Below are 19754 nucleotides of genomic sequence, written 5' to 3' on the forward strand. Positions count from 1 at the left end.
ATTTAAAAAAATTGAAGTGACCTTCACGTGACTTTCAAATGACTCTTCAAGGTCAAACCAATGATACCATCTTATGGCCCCCTCGAAACCATACAACTTTTGTCTAAAACATTTTTCTCTATCTTGCTTATTTTTCGAGTTATTTGGCTGCCTAAGTTAAAATGGGTCACCCTGTATATATATATATATATGTGTGTGTGTGTGTGTGTGTGTGTGTGTGTGTGTGTGTGTGTGTGTGTGTGTATATAAAAGTATATATATAATTATTATTTCTAAAAATAATTTTTAAAATTAATGTAGTTGTCTGTCTACTATCTGCTACATTAATATATACATACGATGATACTTTAATAGATTTCTATGTTATTTTTATTCAATATTTAAAATTTCTTTATCTTTCTTGATATCTGTAATATTTATTGATATATAGTAAGATTTATACTAATGTAGATTTTATTTTAAGAAATTAATTTAGAAAGTTAGCATCACTTCTTTGTGTTAAGCGTAATTATATTATACTAAATATGGAGATTGAAAATCTGTTTAATAAAAAAATTATTCATTAAACATTCTTCAAATAGTATTTATTAACGTTAATATTTCGATCGACAATACATTCAATAACAATCGCTAGATTTTATATTAATTTTCGTTGTACATATATCCATTTATATACAATTATATGCACATATTTTTATCGAGGCATTATCGATTTATACTATCATTTCCAGGATTTGTTTCTGTTAAAAATATAACGACATTCGAGAAAAAACTTGACAAGGTTATAAATAAAAGAATTTACATAATCCTATGACTAATATTTTGTAACGGATCACCTTTCCCGACGCCGCGGATCGGCTCGCCGGAGTCAGGATTCGGGAGAAGAGGGGAAACCAACTTGTGCGAACATTACGGTTAAATATGTATTTATTGATTCGTGAGAATATTTACAGTGTATGTGTGTGTTTGTGTGAATGCCAGTGTATGAGAATTAATACTACGGGTAATAAAAAAAAATAATAATAATAATAAGCGACAAGTCCGGCGCGTGCAGGCGGTATCTAGCGGGTGCACGGATAACGCATACAGGCGGTCTATCGCGGGTTCTGGACGGCACGGATCACGGAGCTTACTTATACGGGGACGCAAAAGTCTTACGGGTACTCGGGACGGACACGGAAACACGGAGCCTAGGACTAGCGTACTGTCGACGGGGTTCGGTGTCAGGACGGCTCGGTTACGCCGGAGACACCCCGTGGAGTCAGGTAAAACCATGACTCAGACAGGTACGGGAAACCGGAGATACCCGGTGAATCGAGAGACATACTGTCTCGGACTGGTACAGGAAAACCGGAGACACCCGGTGGATCGAGAGACACCTCGAACAAAACTGGTACTGGAAAACCGGAGACACCCGGTGGATCGAGAGACACCTCGAACAAAACTGGTACTGGAAAAACCGGAGACACCCGGTGAATCGAGAGACACCTCGAACGGGACTGGTATCAGGATGCCGGAGACACCCGGCGGGAGTCGAGAAACACCTCGACCAGGACTGGCACCAGGATGCCGGAGACACCCGGCGGGAGTCGAGAAACACCTCGACCTGGACTGAATGACCGTAACCGGAGACACCCGGTCGAGCCGAGAAACACCTCGGCCCGGGCGAGATCTGGTCGGGATCTGGCCCCGATGCGCTGGTCGTGCCGGCTTTTATACTCGGCCGGGGGATTCCCCTACCTGGCGGATCGCTCAGGTGGGATACGACTGCGAGAGAGATGCGAATAGTCGGGCGAGCGAGTGAGCGAGGCAGCATGCGCAAAGCGGTGAGAGCAAGCGAGAGAGCGAGCGTGCGAGCGAAATAGCAAGCGAGCGTATACGGTTGCAAGCGAGATAGACAGTGCGTGTCAGGAAGATAGCGGGTGAGAAAGATAAGCAGAGCGAATTAGGTGGAAAATAAATAAATTTATTAATACTAGTGACAATGCGTAAACGCATTGTTATAATTTAATAACTGTAAAGAAACAATATTTTTAACCTTTTTATTCTTGCAGTACAAACATTAATAAAACTTTAATAATATCGACAAATTTTTGAAAAGAAATTTGAGTTACGGTAAAAGTGGAGAAGAGTTAACTAACCTATCATGAGAAAGAATCAAATCGTTAGACAAGATTGTTTTAATAATTGCAAGAAGCTACACTTTCGCTTGTACTACTTGCTAAAAGCTGTTATGAATCCTCATTGACACTTGTTAACCTATTGATTGGTTTTCTTTTTGATATGAATTATGTTTGATATACAAGATGCCTTAAAAAAAAATAAATAAAAAATAGATTTTACGATATTAATAAAACTACATCACATTTAATATATATCATTTAGGAATGGTATATATCAAACTGGTATTATTAAGAAAACAAAAAACGAATAGCAATTTTTCGTTTAATTTTATAATTTATATAATTTATCATTATAAGCAGCAGAAACAATCACTTCAACGATATTCACTTAATTCTTTTCGTATGTTATATTTTATGAAGGATATTTCAATGTCCGAGAAAAGTGATCATCATATACTAAATTTCAAATCTGACCGGAGTCATTCTGATAGTACTGTGAGAAATAAGCGAGAAGTCGATGAAGTTACACTCGAAAATATTTTTATCATCCCAGAAACAATCGGTAAGTTGCAAAAAAAATGCATAAAACATTAATAAAAAATCTATGACGAAAAAGTGTAAATATAATTTAAATTCAAGAGAGAGTGGAAATCAAATCTAAAAATATCTTCCAGTAGTGAGAAGAATATAAATTCTATTCCATCCAAAAAAGAAATAGAAAAGCATAATATAAACATAACATTGTACATAAAAATTTTCATGATTTAAGATTAAGTCAATTTTATTAATTTGCTACTTTGTTTTGAAGCAATCGCAAATATTGTACTTCTGATTTCTTAAGCTATATGAATTTATCGAAAAATACTTGTCATCTTATTAAAAGTTATTTATTCGTTTTTGCCATGGATTAACGATTACTTTTCTAAATCTTAAATGACGCAAAAAATTCTTATATTATTTTTTTAAAGATCAATACTGTGCTAATTTCCATATTTTGTAGTTTACATTTATTTTTTCTCTTTCCTTTATTTTCACATTAAATTGTTCTTTCTGATTTACTGAGATAATCCACTTAATCTTATATATAATTATGTTAATATGTACGATCTTAAAATCTCTAGAAAGCAGTTTGAACAAGCCAACATCTCTCAGAGCATTTGTACAATTCGACAGTCAATTCATAGAAAAAGTAAACGACATTTTTGTGACATTGAGGTAAAGAATCTAAATTCTCAGTTTGTATTCTTTCATTTTTCTCTCTTTTCCTAAATTCAACGACATAAATATATCAAAATGTTAATTCTGTTATAATTTTACTAAATATAAAGAGACTGAAATGTTATTCTTTTATAGATGGAACCAACCTAACTTTACCGATGAAATAATACAAGGGTACACGTTGCAGTGTTTTATTATCGAGGACTTAAAAGAGATTCAAATCGGCGAGAAAAAATATCACAACTACAGGAATCGAAGTGCACAATCTAACATCTAACACGACATATTATTTTCGAGCACGTGCGTATACTAAAATTGTTGCTGGTCCTTACACGGATTTAATCAATGTGTCGACTACACATGAAAATCCAGTACCTAAATTATTACTCGCAACGACTGCAGGCATGTAAATATGGGACGTGGATTTAAACATTACTAATTTCTTATCGTCAATGTACGTATACTGATAAAAAAAAAATAGTTATAATTATCATAAATTATTTTTAACACTAACTATAAAGTTAAAGTTATTATTATTATGCACAAGTTTATTATTATCAACATTATAACAGTAATAACTATAAAATTAGAAATCTCAACTATAATTTTTTTACTATACAATTATAGTTGACTCCTTTTTTCAGATCAGTAGTAAATTTCGCTTATTCGATACAAGAACATAGAATTTATTGGAGTACCCCGGAAAGAGACCTAATGACACTGAAGATTAATGAAAATAATATCACAAAAATAGCTACATTTGATTATATTCTAGGTGCTCTCTGCATTGACTGGGTAGCAAGAAATCTATATTGGACCTATGAAGAGTCAGACTACAATTATTACATTGTAAAGTTCGACTTAACAATGTGGGAAAATGGTATAATTAAATTTGATAAGATTTTAAAACCTAAACAAGGCTATATAAATGTATTACCGTCTATAGGGTACGTTTACTACCGTTCGCCTGAAAAAATAATTTTCCATTAAAGATTTAAGCAAATTTGTAATTTTTCTATAATTTTACGAGGTTTTATCATTAAGATCAAAAGTAAAAAAAAATAATAATTTATTATATAATTACAAGAATTTTGAATTTTCACTACATATAAGTTTTTGTTTTTGTTAAAATAATGTTTTATATAATGAGTAAAATAATTATATATTTAAAATAATTATAAATTTTTTAGAATTTTCTATTTCGATTTTAACACATCGAATGATGGATATAATGATTTGGTGCAATATGATCTCGATGGAAAAAATAAGCAAATTGTTCACACAAAATTATACTCTTGCCTATCTCGTCAGACAAGGAAACATCTTGATTTTATGTATAGTATTGTTATGAATAATGAGGAGCCGTTAGTTTACTGGATAAGTTCTGATCTCATAACTGTGACAGACCTTAATGTTTCTATGTGCAATATGATTTTACACAAGAAAAACATAAGTGATAACATCGATTTCCAATATATGACGATTGACAAAACAAACATGTACCTTTTAGTATTTAAAGAGAGTCAAAATACTCAACATATCTACGTTTTGAAAAAGAAATATGCAAGTCTCAGCGTAATTGCAAACGAATATGTTGAAAAGATAACAACAAAGACAGATGTAAAAATCTTTAGTTACATTCACGCTTTGGATAAATTTTTGCAACCATATCTTTCAATGAGATGTCTAACACCTGACGAAAATGTTTATAATTTTGAGAATGTGACTGCAACGACAAACAGCATCATTGTAAATCTTCCGGAGCCGGTTGTAAAGAGTGGATGCAAAAAATATAATTTACCAACTACTATATATACTATTACCGTAAGCCTTTTTTTTGTCCTGCTTAGACAACAATCTCAACAAGTCTGAGAAATTCAATGTGCAGACGTACGAGCGATATTACGAAATTCAGAACTTAATACCATTTACAGAGTACAAGTTGAAGTTTACTTTAAGCAATTTTTACTTTGATCAATTATCAATAAATCCATTGCATTCGAATGTGATACCGATAAAAACTAATTCGGGCAAGCTTAATGCACCTGAAAACATTAGTGTTCTAACTTTGACGCCTACTATAGCAGTAGTTCATTGGATGCCACCCAAGAAAGTGACCTGCGTGGCCGTCACCTACGAAGTGCATTGGAAGTCAGTTACATTAGTGAACGGCACGCAACAAAAGAGCAAACAATTTATCAATGTGCCGAAAACGTGTGGCAGACGGCAGATTTTTCACAAAGATTAACTTGTCGCTACCAGTACAAGATTACTTGATATACGTGCATGTGTATCCAATTAATTTCAGCGATTTCTACAACGAGAGTTTAAGCAAGATCGATATATATTTAGAACCAAACAATATTACTTTGAGCAGGGTCGACATGAATAGCATGGACATTTCATGGATCTCAAACATTAATCTGACGATCTTTTTTACACTAGAGTACAGAGATTTTGCAGCAGAAAAGTGGCACACAATGAATTATATTAAAATGAATTATAACAAAGAAGTAATATACCATGTGAAAGATTTACAATCGGGAACTTTATACAAGTTTCGCTTGATATTGAGATACTTCGAATATGAGGAAAATTATACATGGCCGGCTGATGAAAGATTTATTTTTTCATCACTTGGTAAGCAAACGAAGATACCCATACAGCACAATAAGGTTGCAGACATATTGAAGAATAATTTAATTGAAAATATAGTTTTGCGTTCGATAGCCGTTCATTTCCGTTCGATGACCGTTCAATTACCGTTCGATAGCCGTTCGACGGGCGTTCGACAGTCGTTCGATGACCGTTCATTTCCGTTCAACGAGCGTTTGATAGCCGTTCGACGGTCGTTCAATTACCGTTCGATGACCGTTCGACGGGTGTTCGACAGTCGTTCGATGACCGTTCGTTTCCGTTCGACGGGCGTTCGACAGTCGTTCGATGACCGTTCATTTCCGTTCGACGGGCGTTCGTTTCCGTTCGACGGGCGTTCGACAGTCGTTCGATGACCGTTCGTTTCCGTTCGACGGGCGTTCGACAGTCGTTCGATGACCGTTCATTTCCGTTCGACGAGCGTTCGTTTCCGTTTGACAGTCGTTCGATGACCGTTCGATGACCGTTCGATAGCCGTCCGACAGGCGTTCGATCAGGGTCGATCAGGGTCGACACATTAATATTATATCATGCTAAGTTGCATGGAAACATGCATACTTTTGTCTCACGACGCGTTTTTAGTAAAGCGATAATGATACGTGCCTATTCTAAAGTTTCGTACCGAGACGATTGTCTCCTCACAAACTCGCGACATGATGATATTAATAATATATTATACCATGCTGAGTTGCATGGGACCGTACTTTCGTCTTACGACGCGTTTTTGACATGGTGATAATGCCACATCTCTACTATAAAATCTCGTGCCGAGACCTCGTTGCCTCGTCACAAAGAGTTTAGAAGTGCGCGAGTCGAGAAGAGTTTAACAGTGTGTAAAAGTTAAAAAAAAATTATGGATCATCTAGTATCAATTTATAAAGATTGGAAGACAAAATTATTGGACATATTATGTATCGTTGTATTAAACATGACTTTTACATGGAACGTAAGTAGTGTTTTGTGATTATTTTGTGAAAAATTGTTAAAAATTTATGAAAAAAATTGTGTGATAATAAATATTTTTGATATAGTTCTAGGATGAAGTCCGGATACCGGGGTTTGTCAATATTGAGCACCACTAATGGGTGCGGGCGGTACGCCGGCAGGCGCGGCAGGATCTTACAGAAATGTGAGGCGACACCCCGGAGGGCCGCCTCGATGTCGAGAACGGTTTGCGATACGTCGACATCTTCGATCTACGGCGGTTCTTCGGGGAAGAGCCCTACATTGAAATTATAGAAGAGGAAGATTGGAATATTGAAAAGGAAGAGGAGGAGCAGGAGGAAGATAAAGAACGGGAGAATGAGGAAAGAGAAGAGGAATGGATTGACAGATGTAAGTGTTTTTTTTCTTTTTATAAATCTTATTGTGACTAGGTTTTTATTAACACATCTTTTTTCTTTTCTGTTCCAGGAGCGGCCTCCCCCTTAGCCCCCCTCCTCCTATATTAAATTTTAATTATTTTTATATTTTTATTATTATTACTTTTATATTTTATATTATTATTATTATTATTATTAAATATTATTTTATTTGACACGCGCACACACACACACACACACACACACACATAAATGTATTTACACACACATTTAAATAAACTTTATATTTTAAATAACTATATAAGAATCCAGGCTCTGTGTATAAAACATAAACTCAAATTCAAAGGCCATAAGAGCTAAACGCGGATGATAGTGCGTAAGTTTCAACGAGAAAATAAGTTTTTCGTTGAAACTTATTTGTGTGCACAGGGCACAAATTTTCTTGGTACGATACCAAGCAAATTTAAATAATTCTCAATTCGAGAATTTATTTAATTATTATCCCTCTTCCCCCCTGTAATGTTGTAGGCGAGAAAAATATCGGGCCGAAAGTCGCTGAATCGGGAATCGAACCCGAGTCTTTCGCTTGCCGGGCGACTGCTCTTACCACTGAGCTATTCAGACCCTTCAACTCGATACTTCTCGGTCGCCTACAATTATATATTAAATTGAAGAATAACGCCATCTTCCGCCGGCGTGAATTTTAAATAACTATATAAGAATCCAGGCTCTGTGTATAAAACATAAACTCAAATTCAAAGGCCATAAGAGCTAAACGCGGATGATAGTGCGTAAGTTTCAACGAGAAAATAAGTTTTTCGTTGAAACTTATTTGTGTGCACAGGGCACAAATTTTCTTGGTACGATACCAAGCAAATTTAAATAATTCTCAATTCGAGAATTTATTTAATTATTATCCCTCTTCCCCCCTGTAATGTTGTAGGCGAGAAAAATATCGGGCCGAAAGTCGCTGAATCGGGAATCGAACCCGAGTCTTTCGCTTGCCGAGCGACTGCTCTTACCACTGAGCTATTCAGACCCTTCAACTCGATACTTCTCGGTCGCCTACAATTATATATTAAATTGAAGAATAACGCCATCTTCCGCCGGCGTGAATTTTAAATAACTATATAAGAATCCAGGCTCTGTGTATAAAACATAAACTCAAATTCAAAGGCCATAAGAGCTAAACGCGGATGATAGTGCGTAAGTTTCAACGAGAAAATAAGTTTTTCGTTGAAACTTATTTGTGTGCACAGGGCACACATAATTAAATAAATTCTCGAATTGAGAATTATTTAAATTTGCTTGGTATCGTACCAAGAAAATTTGTGCCCTGTGCACACAAATAAGTTTCAACGAAAAACTTATTTTCTCGTTGAAACTTACGCACTATCATCCGCGTTTAGCTCTTATGGCCTTTGAATTTGAGTTTATGTTTTATACACAGAGCCTGGATTCTTATATAGTTATTTAAAATTCACGCCGGCGGAAGATGGCGTTATTCTTCAATTTAATATATAATTGTAGGCGACCGAGAAGTATCGAGTTGAAGGGTCTGAATAGCTCAGTGGTAAGAGCAGTCGCCCGGCAAGCGAAAGACTCGGGTTCGATTCCCGATTCAGCGACTTTCGGCCCGATATTTTTCTCGCCTACAACATTACAGGGGGGAAGAGGGATAATAATTAAATAAATTCTCGAATTGAGAATTATTTAAATTTGCTTGGTATCGTACCAAGAAAATTTGTGCCCTGTGCACACAAATAAGTTTCAACGAAAAACTTATTTTCTCGTTGAAACTTACGCACTATCATCCGCGTTTAGCTCTTATGGCCTTTGAATTTGAGTTTATGCTTTATATTTTAATTGTGAAAAGAATGTGATTATTTACGCGCCTCTCCTTGCGTTCCCTTGCGCTATCTCTCTCTCGCGCGTTAGTTGTAAGTCTCGCGATATCTTCGTTGCGTTCTCTCTCGCGCGTTAGTTATAAGTATAGCGATATCGTTCTCTCTCTCGCACGCGTTGTTCTCGTGCTATTATCGTTCTCTCTTTCGTACGCGCTTAGAATAAGTAATCTCTCTCGCGCTATGACACAAAAATGTATAACAGATTTTTAATAAATTTTATATTTAGTATTGAAAAAAAAAATGTATTTATTTACGCGCCTCTCCTTGCGCTCCCATCCCTTGCGTCTCTCTCTCTCTTGCGCTAGTTGTAAGTATAGCGATATCGTTCTCTCTCGCACGCGTTGTTCTCGCGCTATTATCGTTCTCTCTTTCGTACGCGTTCTTCTTCTTCTTAGTCCTTTTGTTCGTGTCCGAACATAGTGATCTGTCTCTTTCATATACCTGTGTTGCGCACCAGATTATCACACGTATATGGGACCTACAGTTTAATGCCGATTCCGAACGGCTGAAAAATAGAGAGATTCTCTTGGCAAGATTTCTCGGTGGTTTGCCAGTGCCTTCCGAGAGAGGAGCGAGCGTATACAATTTTTCGGTTCTATCGGGAATCGAACCCGGGACCTTTGGCTTTGTAGACTAGTGCGCTATCTACTGTGCCACGCTTCGCTCTTTCGTACGCGTTATTCTCGCGATATTATAGTTCTCTCTCTCGCACGCGTTAATCATAAGTCTCTCTTTCGTATGCGTTCTCTCTCGCACGCGTTGTCTTGCGCTATTATCGTTCTAAGTCTCGCGATATTATAGTTCTCTCTCTCGCACGCGTTGTTCTCGCGCTATTGTCGTTCTCTCTCGCACACGTTGTTCTTGCAATATCGTTCTCTCTCGCATGCATTGTCTTGCGCTATTATCGTTCTAAGTCTCGCGATATTATAGTTCTCTCTCGCACGCGTTAATCGCGATATTATCGTTGTCTCTCTTTCATATGCTCGTCGCTATCACTCACTCACTTACCTTTGCGTCGTCCTTCTTCCACCTATGCAGCATCTTACAATGCGTCGTCCTTGTCCCACGTTGACGCCATCCTTGTCACACGTTGATGTCATCCTTGTCGCACGTTGATGCCATCCTTGTCGCACTGTCCTCTTCACACACTTAGCGCTATCCTTTTCCCACACGTAGCGCTATCCTTCTCACACCACCGTCTTCTTTCCGCGGATCCCCCTTCTCCTCGCAGACCCCTTTCGTCCATTGGTCGCACCGCGGATCCCCCTTCCCCGCGCGGATCCCCTCGTCCATCGATCGCGCCGCGGATCCCCCTTCCCCGCGTGGACCCCTTCGTCCATCGGTCGCACCGCGGATCCCCCCTTCCCCGCGCGTGACGTCACTCCCCCGCGTTGCAGTTCCTCCTTCCCCGCGCGTGTCGTAACCCCCCCCGGCGCGTGACGTCACTCCCCCCGCGCGTGACGTCAACCCTCCCGCGCCGCGGATCCCCCCTCGCACCTCACCCCCCCTGAGAGGACCTTGGTTAGAACCGGCCCTGTCTTACTACTATTATTATTATTATTATTATTATTATTTTACTATTAGACATACACACACACACACACACACACAAATGTATAATACACTTTAATAAATTTTATATTTTTAATTGAAAAAAAAATTGCAATTATTTACGCGCCTCTTCTTGCGCTCCCATCCTTTGGCATCTCACGTGCCGACGAATACCACTGCGTACTGTCTCATCATACACGATCGCGTGATCCAGTATAATCCGTTGACCAGTATAATCCGTTGACCAACGTTGTACGCAAAGTCACCTAAATATTCGCGACAATATCGACACAAGAGAGAGGGGAAGAGGAGCAGAATATAAATCAAATTGTTGCGAGATGGTTTTAAAGTTTCGTCATTCCTCTCGACGAGAGATCTCGTCATGTCCGTACCAACGTTTGTGGATCTGCAAGGATTTACCATCGGCAAACTATTCTTCGTGAAGGAAGCGGCAATCCTGAGAAAGGGATATGTTCTCTCACATTACTTTTTCGCAAGTCCCGTACCGTGGAGCGTGCTTACAAAATCTGAGCGATGTCAAGTCTCATGGGTGATTAGAAATTATCACGGATTACAATGGGAAGACGGAAATGTTCCATATGGCTTGGCTCAGCGTATAATTACAACAGCTGTCGTCAGTACGATACACGAACAAAAAGAAGAAAAAGAAGAATCATCTGTTACGTCATCGTGTACGTTAAAGGACTTGAAAAGCGAAAATGGCTGACCAATATACTAGACGATACGGGAAGCGGTTATATTATTGAAACCTTGGATGCAGATTACGAAGATATTGATGCTCTAAATAAATTAGATAATACCAATAGTATGCGATGTGGAAAACATGTTAAAAATTGCGCATTACAAAATGTATTCAAAATATTTAACTGGTGGTCGCAACGCCAGAAAGAATTGCAAGAAAAATAAAATATGTAAATATTAATATGTGTTATCTCTTATTTCCCCTCCCTAATCCTTTCCTTGCGTTTCTAAGAATTTTTTTGTCCAAGCGCCGTCTCCCCCTTCTCTTAAATTTTAGTGCGTTAGAAGCATTGATCCCCCACCACATTATACTTTTGGAAGATGAGCGTCACGTATACTCGGTTAATTCCTGTACGATCAGTGTTGCGTTAACCGCTCGTGGTTCACTTTTCATAACCCCAGAGAAATGTACTACGTCGAAAGAAGCAGCAGCAGCAGCGGCGTCGGAAAACGCGTGAATAATTACGTGCCGAATCGTGATAAAACTCCATCGTTTAAGAACAAATGTGACGAGTAAGTTTCGTTTAACTTCTTTCTATTTTTCTATTTTTACTAATTGTATTATTAGTATTATTTAATTTTAATTTTTCCCGTAGCATTTCGTTGGAGCGTCGTGCGGTTCGTATACTAGGTAGACGATACGCATTGACAGCTACGGAATTCAAATTCCTCGAAATCGGAATCAACGTGAGTCCGCCGAGTTACGTGGAGATTGCCGTAGGAGATCATCGGGGAAAGGAACTGATATTATCTCCCGAAACGTGGAAGGGACTCTACGAGCAACGTCGCAATATTCAAAATTTCCTTCGGAACGACTTTAAAGATGACTACAATTTCATAAGCGTTAGACCGCTAACAGTGAGAGTTCGTACGATTAACGACGTCAAACTCATAAGTCTCGAATCTTCAAACGTATGCATGATGATGATCATCGAATTGACGTTACATCGTATGTTCGATCTTGATCAATGCATAGATGTAACTTTTGCTCGATTGGATAAAATTATCGAAACAGTGGATGTCAAGTTTACGCAATTCTCCAATATCTCGTTCACTGTAATGAATCCGAAAGAAGTATCAAATGTAATACGCGCGAGTGACGCTTTCAACAAGCATCAACTCGTCGATTGCGAGCTGGCAGCTTTAGTTTTTAATCCATAGTACGTAAGAAAAATATGTATAAAAGAAGAATAAAGAGTTTTAAGTCTAAATCATAATGTAATTTCTTCGCACATATTTTCATCCTTTGCGCTATCTCTCTCGCGCTAGTTATAAGTCTTTATCGTTCTCTCTCTCGTACGCGATCATCTCACGCTATCGTTCCCTCTCTCTCGCACGCGGTCTCTTCGCGCTATCTCTTTCTCTCGCGCTTAGATAGAATAAGTATAGTAATCTCTCTCGCACGTGCTATGACACAAAAATGTATTTACACATAGTTAAATAAATTTTATATTTTATATTTATAATTGAAAAAATGTATTTATTTACACACCTTTCCCTTGCGCTCCCATCCCTTGCGCTATCTCTCTCACGCTAGTTATAAGTCTTTATCGTTGTCTCTATCACACTCGTTATTATTCTCGCGATATTATCGTTCTCTCTTTCGTACGCGTTATCGTTCCCTCTCTCTCGCACGCGTTCTCCTCGCGCTATCGTTCCCTCTCTCTCGCACGCGGTCTCTTCGCGCTATCGTTCCCTCTCTCTCGCACGCGTTGTCTTTCAAAGGAATGCAGCTGCTTATATTGTTTATAAACCGGACATCGGCATATGTAATACTGTTTATATTGTTTATCAACCGGGTATGTAATATAATATTGCTTATACTTGCGATAAAACATCCAACACGCGCCGAAACAAGCGTACCCCCGCCCCGCAGCCCCCGCGCCTTCGAAATCCCCTCCGTCCCGCGTGACGTCATTCCCCCACGCCTCCGAAATCCCCCTCGTGCCTCACCCCCTCCTGACAGGACCTGAGTTAGAGCTCTCCTTATATACCTACTACCCTGTATATATATACAGGGTGACCCATTTTAACTTAGGCAGCCAAATAACTCGAAAAATAAGCAAGATAGAGAAAAATGTTTTAGACAAAAGTTGTATGGTTTCGAGGGGGCCATAAGATGGTATCATTGGTTTGACCTTGAAGAGTCATTTGAAGGTCACGTGAAGGTCACTTCAATTTTTTTAAATGGAACATCCTATATATTTTTGTACATTCTTGTAGCTCATCTCGAGAGCTTTCCAAAACACTATAATTAAGTACATTTTCGTTAAGTACTTTTTGAGTTATGAGGCTTGAAATAATTTCTTAATTTTACATAAACCGTAAAATATCTTGTAAAATATTCATTTTTCGATTACCTTACCTTAATAGTTTTATGTACAAAATAATGAGAGGAATCAATTGGTGTAAAGAAAACACATAGTTGTTTCGAAGAAAAAATATGTAATTTGCAATTAACAATTCCATATTTTTTCTTAAAAACAACTATGTGTTTTCTTTATACCAATTGATTCCTCTCATTATTTTGTACATAAAAGTATTAAGGTAAGATAATCGAAAAATGAATATTTTACAAGATATTTTACGGTTTATGTAAAATTAAGAAATTATTTCAAGCATCATAACTCAAAAAGTACTTAACGGAAAGGTACTTAATTATAGTGTTTTGGAAAGCTCTCGAAATAAGCTACAAGAATGTACAAAAATATATAGGGTATTCCATTTAAAAAAATTGAAGTGACCTTCACGTGACCTTCAAATGACTCTTCAAGGTCAAACCAATGATACCATCTTATGGCCCCCTCGAAACCATACAACTTTTGTCTAAAACATTTTTCTCTATCTTGCTTATTTTTCGAGTTATTTGGCTGCCTAAGTTAAAATGGGTCACCCTGTATACAGGGTGAGCCATTTTAATTAACGCACGCAATTATTTCGGAAACAAAGCATTTTAGAGAAAAATGTTTCAGACAGAAGTTTTATGGTTTCGAGGGGGCCATAAGATGGTATTATTGGTTTGACACTGAAGAGTCATTTGAAGGTCACGTGAAGCTCACTTCAATTTTTTTAAATGGAACACCCTATATATTTTTGCACACTCTTGTAGCTTATCTCGAGAGCTTTCCAAAACATTATAATTAAGTACCTTTTCGTTAAGTACTTTTTGAGTTATGAGGCTTGAAATAATTTCTTAATTTTACATAAACCGTAAAATATCTTGTAAAATATTCATTTTTCGATTATCTTACCTTAATACTTTTACGTACAAAATAATGAGAGGAATCAATTGGTGTAAAGAAAACACATAGTTGTTTTTAAGAAAAAATATGGAATTGTTAATTGCAAATTACATATTTTTTCTTCAAAACAACTATGTGTTTTCTTTAGACCAATTGATTCCTCTCATTATTTTGTACGTAAAAGTATTAAGGTAAGATAATCGAAAAATGAATATTTTACAAGATATTTTACGGTTTATGTAAAATTAAGAAATTATTTCAAGCCTCATAACTCAAAAAGTACTTAACGAAAAGGTACTTAATTATAATGTTTTGGAAAGCTCTCGAGATGAGCTACAAGAGTGTGCAAAAATATATAGGGTGTTCCATTTAAAAAAATTGAAGTGAGCTTCACGTGACCTTCAAATGACTCTTCAGTGTCAAACCAATGATACCATCTTATGGCCCCCTCGAAACCATAAAACTTCTGTCTGACACATTTTTCTCTAAAATGCTTTGTTTCCGAAATAATTGCGTGCGTTAATTAAAATGGCTCACCCTGTATATATATGTATATATATGTGTGAATCGTATATTATGAGGTCACTTTCATTGAACAATTGTATATTATGTAGACCAAACGTCATTATGAGGACGGACCTCATAATATTTTATACGTAACGTATATTATGTAGACCGGGCCCCACAATTTTTTTCTGACTATTGTATATTATGAGTACCATTTTTATAATTATACAGAACGTGTATTACGAGGACTTCTTAATTTTTGTGTTTTATATATTGCGGCCATCCAATATAATTTGTTATAATTTACATATAAAAAATTTTATGAAGTCATTTACCATTTCATGCAATTTAATGCGCATGAAGAGATACATAAGAAAAAATTTGGACAAACAATTTATGATACATTTTTACATCAGACATAAATAATTTAAATGGCTTGAAATAGCAATTTATGGAATAGTATCTTTTTGATAACTCGAAAAATTGTCGAGTGAAAAGGTTCTAATGCAAATCGATTTCTATTTAGTTCGTTTTAGTACAACACATTTCCTTTTTACAGTGCAATAGATAATGCGGAAAAATTTAAGGCAGGTGCACTGCTTTAAGACCATTGTATAACAAATTTTTAATCATAATCCGTTGTAAGATGATCAGCCAATCATAGTCAAGCATCCTTACTATACTTTGTGAGAATATTTGTCTGTGATTGGTCAATTTGCTGATCGATTAAAATTTTTTTAGAGTAGAAAAATGAATGGTTTACGAGATATATTATGCATCATTCTATTGCATTTTGACAAAAAATATAAAATATCTCATAATATACTCATTTTTCGATAATCTTATCTTAATAATTTTTTATATAAAATAATGAGCTAAATTAATTAGTGCAAGAGAAACATACTCTTCTAATTAAACAAAATTTTCAATTTGTATTGTGTAACTGCATATTGTTTTTAAATAACTATGTTTTCTTACATCAATTGATTTAAATCAATTTATTTCATTTTTAGGGATGATTACGATTTCTGAGACAATGATTTGATTATGGATTTTTGTTAAAGCAAAAACTTGAAACAATTTGGAGTAAAAAATCAAGAATGGTAAAAATTACTATCATTTATAATTTCGGAGATTTAAACCTTTTATTGTTGCAACTATATACATTTAAGAAATATTTATTTTTTATTAAGAAATAACATATTTGATGTCGAAGTATAGAAACATAGTCCTCATTTCGCACTAAAAAGTGCTTTTTCAAGATATCAGAAAAATTACATTTTATTTAATAAACTTCTTTTGTCAATAACTTTTTAACAAATGAGCAACAATTAATCACATAATATCTCGATCCTTCAAAAGTCTTGACATATGTCAAAGTCATTGACTTTTGAAGAGAGTAATGTTATGACGCTTTTCAAATATTGCGACAAGAAAAGTTCATATCTCTGAAACTATAGCGACTTTTACCATTCTTGAACTTTATTCCAAATAGTACACAAATAGTTAACAAAAATCTGTAGTCAAATTTGAATACCTTGGAAATCATAATATTACTATTCTATGCAGAATGTTATTAAGATAAGATATTCGAAAAATGAATATATTATGTTTATATTTTTTATCAAAATGTTACAGAATGATGCAGAAAATATCTTGTAAACCATTCATTTTTCAACACTTTCACTTTAACAATTTTTTACGCCAAATATTACAAGAAACCAACTTATGTAAGAAAATTATGGTAGTTCCATTTAAAAAAGTCAAAGTGATCTTAACATCTCCTAACATCTCAGAAATATCTTCTATAGATTCATTTATAGATAAATTGTTACTAATATATTATAGCTCTCTTGATATCGTACAATTTTTGCAATTACAATATTTTTTTATCTCTAAAAATAGTGGAGATATTTCAGATGAACAGAGTTACTGGGACATGTTATATATAGAGTGTTTCAGACCAATTGTACACTCCTTTTATTTTTGGAAAACTTCCGGAAATATCGGAAACCAAAGGCAACTCAAAAATTTTTTTGGTAAACATGTTTGTTCCAAGTTCCTAATACCATCCCTTTTCAAAATAAAAGGAACGGACAAATGGTCTGAAACACCCTGTACATTGTATATCATATATGTATGCAGGGTGTCGTAGACCACCCGTATCAGCCGAATATCTCAAAAACTGAGCGCGGCAGACAAAAATATTTCAGACAAAAGTTGTAAAGTTTCAAGTAACGCATTACATGGCAATATCAGTATGAGAAGCCTTCATTTGCGCACAGTACAGTTGGACACGTTGCAATTGCACACCGTGCTATTAGACACATAAGATTGCGCACCGTTCGATTGGACACGTTACATTTGCCCACCGTTCAATTGGACACAGTTCTTTTGCGCACAGTTCTTTTGCCCACAGTTCTTTTGCGCACAGTTCTTTTGCCCACAGTTCTTTTGCGCACATTACTTTTGCCCACATTACTTTTGCGCACATTACTTTTGCCCACATTACTTTTGCCCACATTACTTTTGCCCACATTACTTTTGCCCACAGTTTTATAAACCCATATGGAATCCCAGTTTGCGTTCCAAAGTACACGCACAGCTGCACACGCGCCCCCCGCCCCCCCGTTTCAAACCCATGTGGAACCTCCCTTCGCATGGAAAAGTATATGTGCGCAATTGAACTGTGGGCAAAAGTAATGTGAGCAAAAGTAATGTGAGCAAAAGTAATGTGGGTAAAAGTAATGTGGGCAAAAGTAATGTGGGCAAAAGTAATGTGCACAAAAGAACTGTGGGCAAAAGAACTGTGCGCAAAAGAACTGTGTCCAATTGAACGGTGGGCAAATGTAACGTGTCCAATCGAACGGTGCGCAAAAGAACTGTGTCCAATTGAACGGTGGGCAAATGTAACGTGTCCAATCGAACGGTGCGCAATCTTATGTGTCTAATAGCACGGTGTGCAATTGCAACGTGTCCAATTGTACTGTGCGCCAATGAGCCATTCCCTATCAGTATGACCTTGAAGAGTGTTGTCAAGATCACGTAAAGGTCACCTTGAATTCTGTAAATGGAAACCCCAATTTTTTATTGCATATTCTTGTAGCTCATCTCGACAGCTTTCCAAAACACTATAATTAAGTTAGTTTTCATTAAGTACTTTCCGAGTTATGAGGTTGAAATCATTTCTTAATTTTACATAAACCGTAAAATATCTTGTAAAATATTCATTTTTCGATTATCTTACCTTTATACTTTTATGTACAAAATAATGAGTAGAATCAATTGGTGTAAAGAAAACATGTAGTTGTTTCGAAGAAAAAATGTGTAATTTGTAATTAACCCTGAATTCAGTCCCAAAATTGATACAGCGGCTTTAGGACATGAAAACAAGTTGGAAATGTTAGTAAACATATGTTCCAATTCGAACGGTTTTGGAGTTATAAAGTAATAAAGTTGCTTTCTTAAGGCAATATAAATTGAAATAAATATTATGTAATGTTCTTTATTTTGTTTAAAGCTTTACAAAAGATGTTCAAAATTTCTTCCATCGACTTCGATACACCTTCTAGCACGAATTATTAAATTGTTTCGAGCATTTTGGAAAATATTTGGAGTTCTACGAATGACATCCGCAGCATTAATAGTGTATCGAAGTCGACGGAAGAATTTTTGAGCATCTTTTGTAAAGCTTTAAACAAAATAAAGAACATTAAACAACATTTATTTCAATTTATATTGTCTAAGAAAGCAACTTTATTACCTTATAACTTCAAAACCGTTCGAATTTGGACATATGTTTACTAACATTTCCAACTTGTTTTCATGTCCTAAAGCCGCTGTATCAATTTTGGCACTGAATTCAGGGACATCCTCTATAATGTATTATAACATTGTATAAATTATGTAAGTTATGTAACCGTGTAAAAATTTATCAGTGTATTTAGATAGCATATTTTTATATGATTTATTTCTCTTATCTTTACAAAATTGTTATTAAATTTTTATCACTAAATGCAGATTTGATATTTTTATTTTCATTGCAAGTAACTATTAACATGTTAATTTTTTAATAACTGTAATTGTAAAGTGTTACTTTTCAGAATCGAACTTGTAACTGTAGCTACATTTATATAATTACATTTTTTTTTTAAATTGTAACTGTAACTAGAGACTTTTATAAAGTAACTTTCCTAATCTTGCTATTTACATTACTTTCAGGTAAGTAGAAGATTAAAGAGATTTTCAAAGAGATGCACAGAAGTACTCGCAATTATTATTATTGGTTTTCAGCTTGTACAATTAACTAAAACTTGGAGAACTATCACTCAAGATTGTGAGTGTCTTATTGTACTATTAGTTTTAATTGTTGGTGGTGTAAAACTGTTCACTATAGTTCTTAATAATAAAATTGTACGTTCTATAAACTGTAATGTTTCTCTTATATCCTTTCATATGGACCATACT

At 35.8% G+C, this 19754-nt stretch overlaps 2 protein-coding genes across 2 annotated transcripts in view; both read left to right on the plus strand.

The window, feature by feature from the left end:
* LOC145965440 (uncharacterized) overlaps positions 1–19754 on the plus strand; it is a 105842-nt gene that overhangs the window by 50055 nt on the left and 36033 nt on the right. Inside the window, exon 2 of the mRNA XM_083088980.1 lies at positions 19581–19700. Within this exon, the coding sequence (XP_082945106.1) occupies positions 19581–19700 (120 nt within the window). The remainder of the gene's footprint in view (positions 1–19580; positions 19701–19754) is intronic.
* LOC145965457 (uncharacterized) lies at positions 11915–12829 on the plus strand. Its single transcript, XM_083089018.1, has 2 exons — positions 11915–12051; positions 12135–12829. Exons 1-2 carry the CDS (start codon positions 11945–11947, stop codon positions 12697–12699), a joined length of 672 nt encoding a protein of 223 aa, XP_082945144.1. The 5' UTR covers positions 11915–11944; the 3' UTR covers positions 12700–12829.

This window comes from Camponotus vicinus, unplaced genomic scaffold (assembly GCF_025532165.1).
Source record: "Camponotus vicinus isolate PSW18456_S1 unplaced genomic scaffold, iyCamVici1.0 SCAF_14, whole genome shotgun sequence".
Classification (NCBI taxonomy): Eukaryota; Metazoa; Arthropoda; class Insecta; order Hymenoptera; family Formicidae; genus Camponotus; species Camponotus vicinus.

Bases quoted from the DNA above. Each gene is read 5' to 3' on its own strand.
- LOC145965457 (XM_083089018.1), top strand. From the start codon at position 11,945: ATGTACTACGTCGAAAGAAGCAGCAGCAGCAGCGGCGTCGGAAAACGC. The intron at 12,052-12,134 runs GTAAGTTTCGTT...TTTTTCCCGTAG, and splicing joins TTTAAGAACAAATGTGACGA to CATTTCGTTGGAGCGTCGTG.